The 13578-nt window shown below is 36.5% G+C and overlaps 1 protein-coding gene across 1 annotated transcript in view; it reads right to left on the bottom strand.

Annotated features, from left to right (window-relative positions):
* SESTD1 (SEC14 and spectrin domains 1) overlaps positions 1-13578 on the bottom strand; it is a 119240-nt gene that overhangs the window by 3226 nt on the left and 102436 nt on the right. The window contains exons 11-16 of the mRNA XM_012650707.1: positions 8775-8969; positions 8127-8241; positions 6512-6671; positions 3215-3296; positions 2377-2499; positions 1433-1624 (exon numbers count right to left, since the gene is read on the bottom strand). Of these exons, the coding sequence (XP_012506161.1) occupies positions 1433-1624; positions 2377-2499; positions 3215-3296; positions 6512-6671; positions 8127-8241; positions 8775-8969 (867 nt within the window). The remainder of the gene's footprint in view (positions 1-1432; positions 1625-2376; positions 2500-3214; positions 3297-6511; positions 6672-8126; positions 8242-8774; positions 8970-13578) is intronic.

Consider the following 13578-nt stretch of genomic DNA (forward strand, 5'->3'; position numbering starts at 1 on the left):
TATTCTTTTTTTCCCCCTTAGCTATTACCATTTAAATTTAAAGAAAGAATTGCAAAATTTGGGAGAGGGAAAAGAAAAAGAAGTACTTATTTTTGCATTAGACTTCACTTAATTCAATCATGTTTATTTCAGCATTGCTCATAAATGGACATTTTTGTATTTTAAAACTGAAGATTACAACCTATTAAAGAGTTCTAGATTTTAAAATGTCCTTGCAGATACATTTTAGAAGTAATATCCTAAAAAGTTACTGGTGGTGCTAGAAATAGGGCCAATGGTCACCCTTAGATGGTGGGGAAGAGCAGTATTGTGACTACAGGAGGGTGGGGGAAGTTTCTGGGGTGCTGGTAATGTTTTGTTGTGTGAACATCACTCTGATTACACAGGTGTTCACTTTCACCTGTGTAATTTCACCAAGCAGAACACCAATGGTCAGTACACTTTTCTACATTAACAGTATGCTTTAAAATAAAAAAATGCATTGAAACAATCAAGAGATAAACAAGTAATGCCATTTGCATACTTTCATTCATCATCATTAGGCCCATTTTAATCAAACACTGATCTGTAGAGTTCAGTGACCAGCTGAGAAAGACTTAACTGTAAACACTTTCCAAAAGATGTACTTCATAACATAGACAGAAATTTGCTTAATTATTGAGGCTCCTTGGAACATCCGTTCTGTTCTACAGATCAGGCTATCACATTTACAACTTAGGTCTGCCATATCTTGAAGTATATTGAACATTCCCTACATATAAATTTTCATTATAACAGATCAAAACAAAGTTAACTACATAATAAAGTTCCTCTCCTGAATGGAAATGTAAGGTTTGGGTGTAATACATTTTTACTGTGGAGAGTAAGAAAAAGGTTCTATTAAAAATTTGCCTAAATAACATGGCATATTTTACTTTTGGTTTCTGGAATTAATGACTTTAATTTGTTAAAAAATAAGTTTTAGAATGAATCTTTAAAGATGACACAGAAAAAAGGGTTGTTACCCTTATTCTCATTTTTTTATGTCTCTAAATTATAAAATCACAAAATACCTTTTTAAAAATGTGTGACAATTAGTAGTAGTTGCCGAAGCAAAGTTTCCTTTCCTGGCATAATGAAAAGATTAAAGTCATGATACTCTAACGAATGGAGGGCACATTCTGGACATTAGGTTTGGCCAGGAGAGAAGTAGTGTGAAGAGAGGAATACCCAGGTGGTTCTGGACATCAGTGACAGTACTCCAGCACTGATATGGATTAAGCAAATTTAATTTGAACTCTCTAAGACAATATATTATATCTAAACAAACTTTAACAATGGAACTAATATAAATATTGAAAAAGTCATATAATTATATTATTAAAATTAACATATTTCAAACATACGCAATAAATACCATTGAGAATACATTTCAAAAAATAAAAAAGCAAACCTTTTCAGCATTAGAGTGAAATGCAATAGCCATTTCCAACCTATGCACTCTCTCTTCAGATGCTATTGTAAATTGTTTCCATACTCTGTTTAGTCGAGGAAGCGTATCCCCAGATGATCGAGAAGTGCAGCGCAAAGATTGGCACAACACAACTGTGGCCTGTAGCAACTGCCTACCATAGTCATAAGTGCTCTAAAAAAGAAAAAGTAAACATGAAATTATAATAAGAGAATTCTAAAGAGAGGATGGGGTAGGTGTGCAGGAGCACTGTGGTTGCAATTAAGTGACACTAGTAGAAATCAATACTGAAGAAATTCAGTGGCATTTACTACTACAGATTATCTGCATGCATAAATAATAAAGGGGAAGCAATACTTTTAGTTAGTTTATAATAAATTTCTTTCTTTTTAAGGCTTCCCCCTCTTATTCTGTTAAATTTCACTGGCCAAAAAGAATGTCTATTCACTAATTAATCAAAACAAGTGAGTGAAATTAGGTACTTTATATTCCATATAGGAAACCATATCTATTACAATATGAACTCAGTTACTAGGTAAAATATATTAAGATACTTTTCACCACAAAAAATTTCTCTATTATGCTAACACTAGTAAGATGCAGAAAGTGGGGTTTCGTATTTACTGATATTAACATATATTTCATATTAACCTCTGTGAATGAACAGTTGGATTGCCTAAAAAAAATGCCATAATACATAACATAAAGCAGAGGGAGCATACAGAACCTGTATTTGGGGAACATAAACCCTCTCAAGTTTATGCAGGCTAGTTTTGATGCACCAGCTGACATTTTCTTAATTTTGTGATATTTCTGGAATAACAAAACTAACCTTCTTGGACTTGGAGGGTAAAGTTACATTATAATCATGCAGAAAGCTATTCAAACACTGAGCTTGTAGAAAAGGAAGATAACCAGTTCTGCACCTGTGCAACATCAACAAATTTTCTATGCTTTTCCAGCAAAACTTTCGTTTCTTGAGTATCATCGCCCAATCTGATGTGGGTCTTAAGCAGAGCATCCAGAAGTTCACTTAGCCATTCCACAGCCTAAATGAAAATACGCAACAGTAAAGCTGGATTCACGACTCTTCACTTATTATATCAAAACATCATAAACCAAGATTGCTATGTGAATAATCAATCCATTAATTAATACTTAAGTTCTAAAGAGCTTATTTCATTTGATGCCAAGCTAAATGAATTATGACCTCTATTACTCCTTAAAATTTAAATTTAAAGGCAAGACCTACTAAAGAGAAGCACTTTTAAACAATTAATATCACATAATAGATCATGTATTTCTATAATTTAGATCTACTGGGATCTCATTAGATTTGTTTTACTATATAAAATCACAAATTTCCTCTATATCAAGCTGAACTGATATTCTCTGATGCTAACTATACAAAGATATCAAATTGTTTATCTGGCATTAAAAATTCCCTTGTGGGTTAAAAAGCAACGTGCTACACCAGCCTTTATCCCGGGATTTAACCAACAGCCTAGTTAACAACAATAAATAATCCCAATTTCTAGCTCAACAGAGAATTTCACTGAGAGGATTAAGTCAAATGAGATCAGTAAGCTAGCTGGGAATACCAAATTTATTCTTCAACAGGATAAACTAGAATCTGACTTAATGAATTTGCTTTCTTAGGAGCATGAAAAGTATATGGTCCTAAGAAAGTCCTTTTGTTTACAGTTAAATGAAATCAATCTTCTAAGAAAAGATAACTACATAATGTGGCGGACTGGTCCTTACCTGGGCAGCATCTTCTTCACATTTAAACAACTGCACCATCTGAAGCATCTTTAACCTTCGCACATCTACCATATCTTCACATCTAATAAACCCAAACATAAATGTAATTCATCATTTCAGTTTTGTTGACTGCTATTATAACATCATCATCTGGCACACATTTTATAGTATACTAAGATACTTAGTCCTATACTACAGAGATAGCAACTATTTTGTACTGATTTGTAAGAATTTTAAGGATATCTATATCTATGTTACATCAAAACCTCAAAATACCTGAATGATACTGAATGACAAACCCTCTTGAGGATAGCATGGATTCTGCAAAATATTGAAGCAAAGCATAAACGCAACAGTACACTAAAACCCAAAGAAATCTCCATTGCCAATTAGCATTAAACAAGTTTCAAAGAGACAAACGTAAAGTTTCTCAAATACTAATTTAGAGGATGATATTCCAAGGAAATTTTTAAAAACTAATACTCTTCATTATATTATATTACATACAATAATATTTAATTCTAAATTTAAAAAAAACTCCACCTATATTCTCAAGAGGAAAAAATCTCCAGTGATCTCCGGGTACAGAGAAACACAATTTTTAAATCTCACTGTGTTCTGGTTGGATAACATACAGATTAAATTTTTAAGGTGACTTGACCTAACTCAGCTGTGGTCCATTTCCTTCATTCTCATGCAATGCCATATACTGCAGGTAGGAGGGGGACTCCCACTGTAGTCCCAAATACAAATAACAAGTTACCCAATGGCACTGGGCTCTACACTACAGTTAATGTCCTTAAATAAAGCTTAATAACAACACAGAAGTAGTTATTACAAGGCATTTTTTAAATAAAGATGCACTCAATAAAACTCATAACTTAATGTAAAAATGCAACTTGGTTAAAGTAATTCCACAGTGGATTGAAGGAAGTGATGATGATAATTATTTTTAAGATCTGAAACTAAAAAACGATGTAAGACACTTTAATGATGTAGGTGATATCATACATATACTGTATTCAATACATCATTTTTCAGGTATTGGATAATGTACTGGGGAAAAAATAAGATATGGTCTCTACTATCGAGATGCTCTCATTTGGGAGATGGACTTTTAAATAAACAATGTAATAAGTGCCATTATGGAACTATGTAAAAGGTTTTATGGGAGTAGGGAGGAGCAAGTGACTAACTTGCCTTAGAAATCCAAAAAGGCTTCCTAAGATAAGTATCCCTGAATCTTGAAGAACAAGTAGGAATCCACTAAGCAGAAAATCAAGAAGTATTCTTAGTTGTAGACACATGAAAGAGTATGATGCATTCAGGAAAATAAAAATAGTTGTGTGATTTCGTGGGAAAGTTATAGAAGATAAGATTCTGCATGATTGGATTACAAAGGGTTTCCTACATCATTCCAAGGAGATTGAACTTCATCTGAGAAAATGGGAAGTTTTCCCAAGGAGGTTTTATGCAATCTTTTCACTGTATGAAGATTATTATTGTATACAACAGCTGGAGAAGAGCAAGGCCAGAGGCAGATAAGAGATAAGATCTCGAGCAAAGAAATGTTTGAGATTCAGAGACAGCAGAATTTAAACATTTGATTAGGCTGTAAGGGATAAAGAAGAAGAAGGATTTTAGGATAAATCCCAAGTTTGGTAGTTGATGGTAACATTAACCTAGGTAGGAAATTACAAGAGAAGAGCAAGTTTTGGGGGAAAATGATTCCAATCTGGACATATTAGGTCTGAGGAGTATGGCGGGGCATCCAGCAGGAAACACTCAGTAGGCAACTGGATTCATGGGTCTAGAGTACAGGAGAGGGTCTTGGTAAGAGCCATAACTACTAAACCATGAAAGTCATTAAAATGGTGAGATTGTCCAGGGAGAACATATAAAGAAGAAGATCTGACCTTAGAACAAACCCTAGAAGCAGTGACCTTAGCTAGAGGCCAAGAAATCAGTGAAGAAGACCAAGAAGAAACAGAGTGTCAGGAGAAGGATCATGAGGGTGTTTTCAAGGAAGACAAGGTTGTTAGGGAGCTTCAAGGAGAAAGAAAAGGTCAGTCATGTCTACCAATAATCAAAGTAAAGCAAGTCAGGACTAAAGTACTCCCTGAATTTTGAGTAAGATCCAGTATTTATTACATAGGGCAATTACAAAGTTATTGGCAACACCAGTAAGACCAAAGGGAATGAAATAGTGAGGGCAGAAGTCAGACTGAAGAGGGTTCAAAAGTGAATTGGAGGTAGTGGGGAAGTAGTATGAATGCAGGGTAGACCTTCTAATAACTTAGCTGTCAGGAAGGAGAGCTCTAACACTAGAAAACAAAGGGTTGAAGAGGAAGGTACATGCATGTGTGTGAAAAAAAAAAAAAAACAGGAGAGATTTAAGCATTTAAGTGAGGGGCAGCAATCAGAGTAGAGAATAGGAGTTGAGGGAGTAAGGAGACAAGAGTGTGACTGGAATGAGAGCCTACCTGGAAGGATAAGCTTTGATATCAGGGGTGCTCTATTATCCTCTATGGTGAAAATAATGAAATGGATAAGTTATGAGGGCAGGATACAGAGGGAATTTCTGCCTCATGACCATTTTGTGATGTTGTGTGATTTTGTATGACCATCTTTGTGATGTTGGGGAGAGTTTCTCTGAAGTTTTGTTGATGATTTCAAAATTTCTAAGTGTGCAAAATTTCATATAACCATGCTAGACTGTGTACACTTGTATAGATAATTTTAATCCTCTACCTTCTAAGACTTCACAGTTGCTATGGCAAACTGAGTTTTCAAAGAATATTTTAAATTCCTAGTTCTACATCAAATGAAACTAAATATCATCATTCGTCCACTGTCTAATCCTTCTACTATGAGAGCAATGGATGTATGACATTATATAAGAAGTTTAGATGAAGAAACAGATCAATGTAGATGACAGATAGAAGAACAACTCTCAAATTAATGAAGATGGAAAAGCAAAATTCTCCAAAAAGTATTCTTAAAGTAGAGCAGAGTCATAGGCTACCGTGTGGGTATGGAATGTGAAGTACTTGAGTTTAACGGAAATTTTACTACCAAGTAAAAAGGGAAAAGGTACCCATTAACTGAACAAATTGTTATTATGTGTTAGTACAATCATATACAATAATTACTACATTCACCAAAAACCTACTACATGTCTGCTATTTAACAGATAAGAAATTTTAGTTTGTATATAAAATGTAAATTATGTAACTTTTCATCTTAATTAATATTATGTTATCTTGGTAAAAATTAACATTAACAGTCAAACTTTGCCTTTGTTTCCTAAGTTGCATATCTTCCATCACTCCTTGTATGTGGTCCACATTTTCTTTATTTTCAATGGTTACGTCCTTCCCATAAGCCCAGGATGCCTGATTGGAGATCTGATCCAGGAGACCTTGACCTTTTTCACGCAAACCTTGCAATCCCACATCTACAACAAAAGTTACTAGATTTAATCTCTTAAACATCTAAGGTGCTTTCCCTGCCTCAATAAATCCTCTGAGTGGATACTGTTCTTGGATTCTGAGTATAACAGCTTTGTACATTAAACTATCTTGGGATGGAGTCCTATAAACATTTCAAGCAATAAAACCTCTTTAAATGTGGCTTAAACTAGAGTTCTCTCTCATGCCAAATTCTCCCGAAGCAGAATTTTCAAAACATGAATTTCCATAGATAATAATAAGTTTTAAAAACTGAAAGCAGGAAAAAAGTATGAGAATTTCTATTTTGAAGAGTAAGATTTTCCTATTTTTTTTCTCTTTCTGCTTTCATGTAGTCCAACTCTTAGGAGAATAAGGCAAATATTAATATTTTGTTTAAAAAATCTGTAAGATTTACAAGATTTCAAAATACTCAAATAATGCATTATCAATACAAAAGATGCTGAACAATGTGAGTAAAGGTACAGTCCAGTTTATACACCAGGGGAAGCAACATGTAGGATGTGTTTACAATACTCCAAATTAGATATGTTTATAGGAATTCTTTTTTCTTTTTCAAGGAAAAGTGTGGCTCAAAAAAACTTCTGACATTTTAAAATAAATTTCATTTGGTGTATTAAATATTAAATATGCATTATGCATATCATCTGTTAAAATAACAAAGGCTGTAAGCAAGTCAAGTGTCAATACAAACACAATTTTTCAAAACAATTCCCTCAAGTTGTTTTCAATAGTTAATTAATTTGGTTTAATCATGTGTCACCACTTTCTAAGAATACTCTGCCTTAAGTTCCTGCTTCCTCCCCTCCATTTTTCCTTTTCCCCTCCTGTCCCTCTTAATATGACCCCCCCTTTCTTCCCATTTTTATATCCTGACCCAGGGAACTTCACTGTATTTTCTACTGTAGAAAAATTTTAAAGGCCTTGATGCTGAATGACAGAACTAGCTTAATATAATTGGACCCTTCTCCCCTTGGAGAGTATGTTAACCCGGTAATACTTCTAGTTTGGAGAAACAAATGCACAGAACCAAACCAACTATTTTTTCACAAGGTTAGGATATAGCAACAACAAAAATCATTGCATAAAACACAATTTTGGGCATACAGGGTTCACCACAGAACACTTCACAGCTAATTACAGTTTATGCATGCACTACAAGTAACTGTTCATAGTATATGCAAGACATAGCACCTGTAGATATAGCTCGGTAAACAAGCCCAGTGAAGGGAGGAGTGACTAACCAACAATGAGAAATAAAATTTTCAGCATGAAAATTATACCCCCTCAAGGGAATAAATCTTTTTATACTATTTTTCCTGTGTTTCCTGCAAATAATTATAATTAGTTCAGTGTAAGTTGACTTAATTGTCTAACATGGTAATGATATTTTACAAAAAAAAAAAAACCCTTATGTTTCAGCATTTTTAAAATCTGCTTACCAACACTTTTCAGCTTCTCTTCAAGCAGTTTTAAAGTTTGCTGAATCGATGCTCCATCAGCTGGTGCTACATCTACGCACAACATCCCTAATAAGCCATCCAACTGCTGAGACAACTAAAGCAGAGGGACACCAAAGAGATAACCCTGATGTAATCAGCATCTAAAGTGTTTAATGATTAATGAGGTTTATATCTAATGAGGTTATCACAATTACACTTGAAAAGACTATGCTGTTAAAAGACAAGGACAAATAATTAGGATACATGTTATCTGGAAGACAGAACACACAGATGCATGCATCAGGAAGACAAAGAAGTACATTCAGGTCAGCGGAATACACAAAATTATTGATGCTTCCATTTCCATCTATGTCATAAAGCGTAAACACTGAGAAACAGTCCAAACGAAGTATATGTACTAGTTTGGAACACTCTAGTTAGACAATAAAAGGTTTAATTGCATGCAGAATGACTTAAAAATAAAATTTTTTTTTAAAAAATCAAAGATTTTATCTCATTACCCCCACCAGCAAATTATTTTATTGTTCCAGAAAAATAATTAGGAGGCATGCAAACCTGCAAAAATTATGTGTAGATAAGTATTCAGATAATTTGAAGAAAAGAAAAGCAATCAGAATAAACACTTACATCCTGGGCAACACCATGAAATTCAAGAGCTGCTTGTAAGAGATTTTGCCTAAATTCCAGCTGGCTGGCCTGTCGATAACAAACATCACTAAGCTGTTGCTGCAGTGACTTGAGTTCCACAAGATCTTCCTCATCCCCAGCATTCAGGAGCGCTGCAATTTGCTGATTAAGCTCCACATATACTGCAAACCATTCCTGTAATCAAGATGTTGCAAAGTAAATTAAGGATCAAATTCTTTCCTGAAGGACATTACATTTTATAATTTCTCCAGATAAATTAAGTAACATACACGAAATTTTTTTCTAGGGAAGAGTTATTTAAGTTGAGGACGAAAAGTCTCCAACCTCCAAATCCTTCTACTGTGATCCCTGGACTTCGAGCCTGCCAATAGCAAAATCTGCTATATCCTTATCCTGGCCTCCAAATGTTCCCTTTTCTCTCTTGCTCTAAATGAAATTTGTCCACCCTCAGAGAAAACAGGCTTGCAGCCCTCTCAACTGCTTACTGTTTTTGTTTCACACCTGACATACTGCAAGCTGAAGGTGGGTTTGATGGTCGCCTTGCTACTCATTACTGCTTCCTGACCATTTCCTCTCCCTCTTCTCCTTAAATACAACATCTCCTTTGAAGTGCATGCTGTTCTTTCGGCTTTTCCTGTCGCATCCCCTCATCCACAGAGGGGTTTAGCAATGGTCACTGTCTTCCTCTCAGTGCCAGGCTTGTTACTGTCTCCTCCATGCAGGCAACCACCAACACCCTGAACTTTCAGTTCCTTGACTCCCTCCTTCACTTCCAACCATCTTGCCCTCACTCTACCTCAGCTACCTACACCATGGGCCATAAAGACTTCTCATCATTTACAGCTCCCAAAATCTCAATTTCATGAATCCTATTCTCTGACCACCAGCTACTGACTCTCCGACTCACCTCTGTGAGTATGCTCACACCTACCACCCCATGGAGTCCACCAATCCACTGACCTCAGAGTGCTCTACTGTCTAGCACACGGGAGCCTCATGTCTTCACTTCCCTCCTTGGGCAAAGGCTGTAAGCACCTCCCTACATACAACCTTTGCCCAAGCCCTGCTCGCCTTCCTTCCATCAGACTCATGTCTTCACTTCCCTCCTTGGGCAAAGGCTGTAAGCACCTCCCTACATACAACCTTTGCCCAAGCCCTGCTCGCCTTCCTTCCATCAGACTCACCTGTTAAAACTTCAAACCTGGTTTCTCTGCCTAATTGTGCCTATACCAGAGAGCTGAACATGGCCAGATAAAAACAACTGTGCAGATGGGTCTCTTTTTTAAGTTATGACTAAATAAACTCAAATGGGTCTTTGGCAATCCTTTTATATTTCTCTAGTCAATTCACCTTCCCATTCTTGTGATTATCTATGTTTTTTTTATTCCTTATATCTCCAACTCCCTTTTCACTCTTAGCCAAAGATCTTACTTCTTAATTCACTGGGGAGCAATCAGAAGAGAACTCTCTCATCTTCCCACAACAAATGTACGACCTTCCCTTCTTTTCTATCCCCATGCTCTGTCCTCATATGTAATGGGTGGCCTGTCCCTACTTTGAAGGCCAACCTCTCCACTTGTGCATTACAGCCTATCTTCTGTTGCCTACACAAAGCTTTGCTCTTGCAATTATCTTCTCTCTCCCCCATCAATTCTTTCTCAATTAGATTATTTCTACCAGCACATAAAAAGATATAATATATTATACAACAAAATATACACTTAAGATTTGTGTATTTTACTATGTTGAAATTAAATCTCAATTTAAAAAGAAAAAAAATAGTACCTCTCTTAAAAGAGTTCTCTGTACTCATTCTTTTCTTATTTCCCATTCTCTTTATAATCCACTTTAATCAGGATTTTGTCTTTCCTACACTGTGAAACCAACTGTTTCAAGTTCACCAAAAAATTCCACCTTACCAAATCCAACGGTCAATTCTCAGTCTCCATCTCATTGGACCTCTCCAGCGCATTTGGCAGAAGTGAGCACTTGCTCCTCCTTGAAATGCCCTTTTCTCTTGTTTTCTGGTACACAATAGCTCCTTTTAGCCTTCCTCCTCTTGCCCCTTACATGTAGGTTGACCCAGGGTTCACTTTTCAGAGGCTGTCTTTTCTTCTAAATCAATACTAGGCAGGTTTAGATGACTTTATCTAGTTCTATCCCTTTAAATAACAGCCATAGGATAATAATTCCTAAGTTAGTATCCTCAACCTTGACCCCTCTCCTGAAACCCAGACACTGATACCCAGCTGCCTACTAGCCATCTTCACTTGGTTAACTATTAGATATCTGTTAATAAAATTTAATCTGCTCCCAACCTGCTTCTCTCCCAGACTTCCCCATCTTCATAGTTGCTAAGGCCAAAAGCCTGACGCTTCTACGAGCAAGTCTCACTGGCTGAGCCTCGTGAGCGTCTCAGTTTTCATTACGTCCACTGCCTCTGTTCTATCAGCCTCTTGCCTTCCACTGTCACTGCCTGTCCCCTCCCTATTATCCACACAATGGCCAGTGATCTTCTTAAAACATAAATCAATTCCCTGTTCAAAAACCCCTCCAATGACTTCACATAACATCTAAAATAAACTTCAAGCTCCTGTTCATGGGCTAAAAAGACACCACCTGTCTTGGCCCCTGACTGCCTTTCCTCTTCATCTTCTGTGGCTCTGCCTTGCTCCCTGTCCAACACCGACATTCTCCTTCCTCAGTCCCGTTCCTGTCTCGAGGTATTTCTACTGCTGTGTCCTCTATCTGAATTGTCCTCTGCTTGGATTATTCCTTCACATCATTTCAAGGTTTCTGATTAAATGTCGTGTCCTCGGAGAGGCCTTTCCTAAAAGCCAAACCTATTATTACTCCCCACTCCCTGTGTCCCCAACTTGAGTGCCAGTTCCATGTCGTAAGACAGTACTATATTGTAAGAGCCTAGAGGAACACGTGACATAAAGTGTGTGTTCAATTCACATGTGTTCAATGAATGCATAAAACATATTAGGCATTGTGGATTTATTGACAATACCTTAAGTAGGCAACGGGGTGATGTTGCCCTCCAGGAAACATTTGGCAATGCCTGGAGACAGTTTTGGTCATCCTAACTGGGAAGAAATGCCACTGCATCTGGTAAGCAGAGGCCAGTGATGCTGCTAATTGTGCAGAACAGCCCCTACAACAAAGACTTACCTGGCCCAAAGTGGCAATAGTGCTGAGGCTGAGAAATCCTGCTCTGTCCAAGGGTGGTGACAATATCTGTCTTACCTACTTTGCTGGTTTTTGCATAGATTTAATCATATAACATATAAAAATACTTCTAAAACTATATAGTTATTATAATGGTTAATGGAGACTTTTAGAGTAGAAAATATTACCTAAAAAAAATTATCATTGTCATGTTCTGAAATAGAAAAGGATTTCACTGCCTTATTTATAGTACTTATAAATTGTTAGTGCTCTAAATAAATAGGCCTGATTTTTTGAAGAAGTATTAGCAATGATTCTAAGAAGAGTGGTAAACTAAAGGATTAGAGTCCTAGGATAGTATTTCTCAGTGAGAATTACCCACATCAGACCAACGGGGGTACTTATTAAAATGCCTAAGCTTCACCTCTGACCTACTAAATCAGAGTTTCTGAGGGTGGGCCCTGGAATATGCATTTTAACAAGCACTTCTGATGACTCTTACGCCACTAAGGTTTAAGAACCACCATTGTGGAGCTGATATTTTTCCTGGTTTGAGTTTGTAAAATAAAGCCTCTAGCAACCTGACCAGAGATGTAAATACAATATAAGGACTAGTATGTCTCAAGAAATTAACATCTGAAATTGGAGACACTCATATTACTGACTGAGGTTGTCACAAGGGAATAATTAGTCTCTCTGGGATGAGGGGGAAAAAATCTGGCTTATATATATGTACACATTTAAAATTTATCAAAATGTTTCTTCCTAGAAAGTAAAGGAACATAGAATGTATATAGAACCTTAGGTGAACAGGCCGCATTCAATTTACTTATGGCCATTCTCCGGTCTATCTCTTACATATATTTAACTATGTAGAAAATGATTATTTTATAGCAAAATAAAAAATCAACACCAAGATTTGGGATTTGGATTAAGATGTAAGCAAGAAATGAGCTTGAAGGTTCACATTTAGGACAGAAGCAGTCAGGACTGACACTGCAATCATGTAAATTGGTGGTGATGTGTATTTGGTGAAACCATGGGTATTTATACTTTATGTTATACCATGAAACAGGAGTCCCTACTTAGGAGGAAACACCGCCAACTTACTTAGGCAATCAACTCATTTGATTATATTTAGAATCTACGCTAGGGAGAAAAAGGTCTTCATTTGTCATGGAGATCTGTTCTGCTGCTCACTATGAGGCACAATACACCAGCATTTGGTCTCTTTGGAGACTGGAAGTCAGAACTGAGGGACAGCGGGACCCTGACAAGGCTCTGAACTAGCCTCAGATATTTATGCTCCTGTACATTCCTATCACATGCTTCTCCCACCACACACTTCCCTCCACCAAAAAGATAAAATTAGATTTATTATTAAACTAAAATATTTTTAAATTACTTGTCAGCTACTATAGTCATTTCCATGTACCGTAATATTTTTTTCTGTTGTGTTGTATTCAAAAACCAAACCAACTTCTACTCCTTGACAAAAAACTACATATTAGTATGGCTGGGTGCGGTGGCTCACGCCTGTAATCCTAGCACTCTGGGAGGCCGAGGCGGGCAGATTGTTTGAGCTCAGGAGTTCGAGACCAGCCTGAGC

Source organism: Propithecus coquereli, unplaced genomic scaffold (genome assembly GCF_000956105.1).
Source record: "Propithecus coquereli isolate 6110/MARCELLA unplaced genomic scaffold, Pcoq_1.0 Scaffold34, whole genome shotgun sequence".
NCBI lineage: Eukaryota > Metazoa > Chordata > Mammalia > Primates > Indriidae > Propithecus > Propithecus coquereli.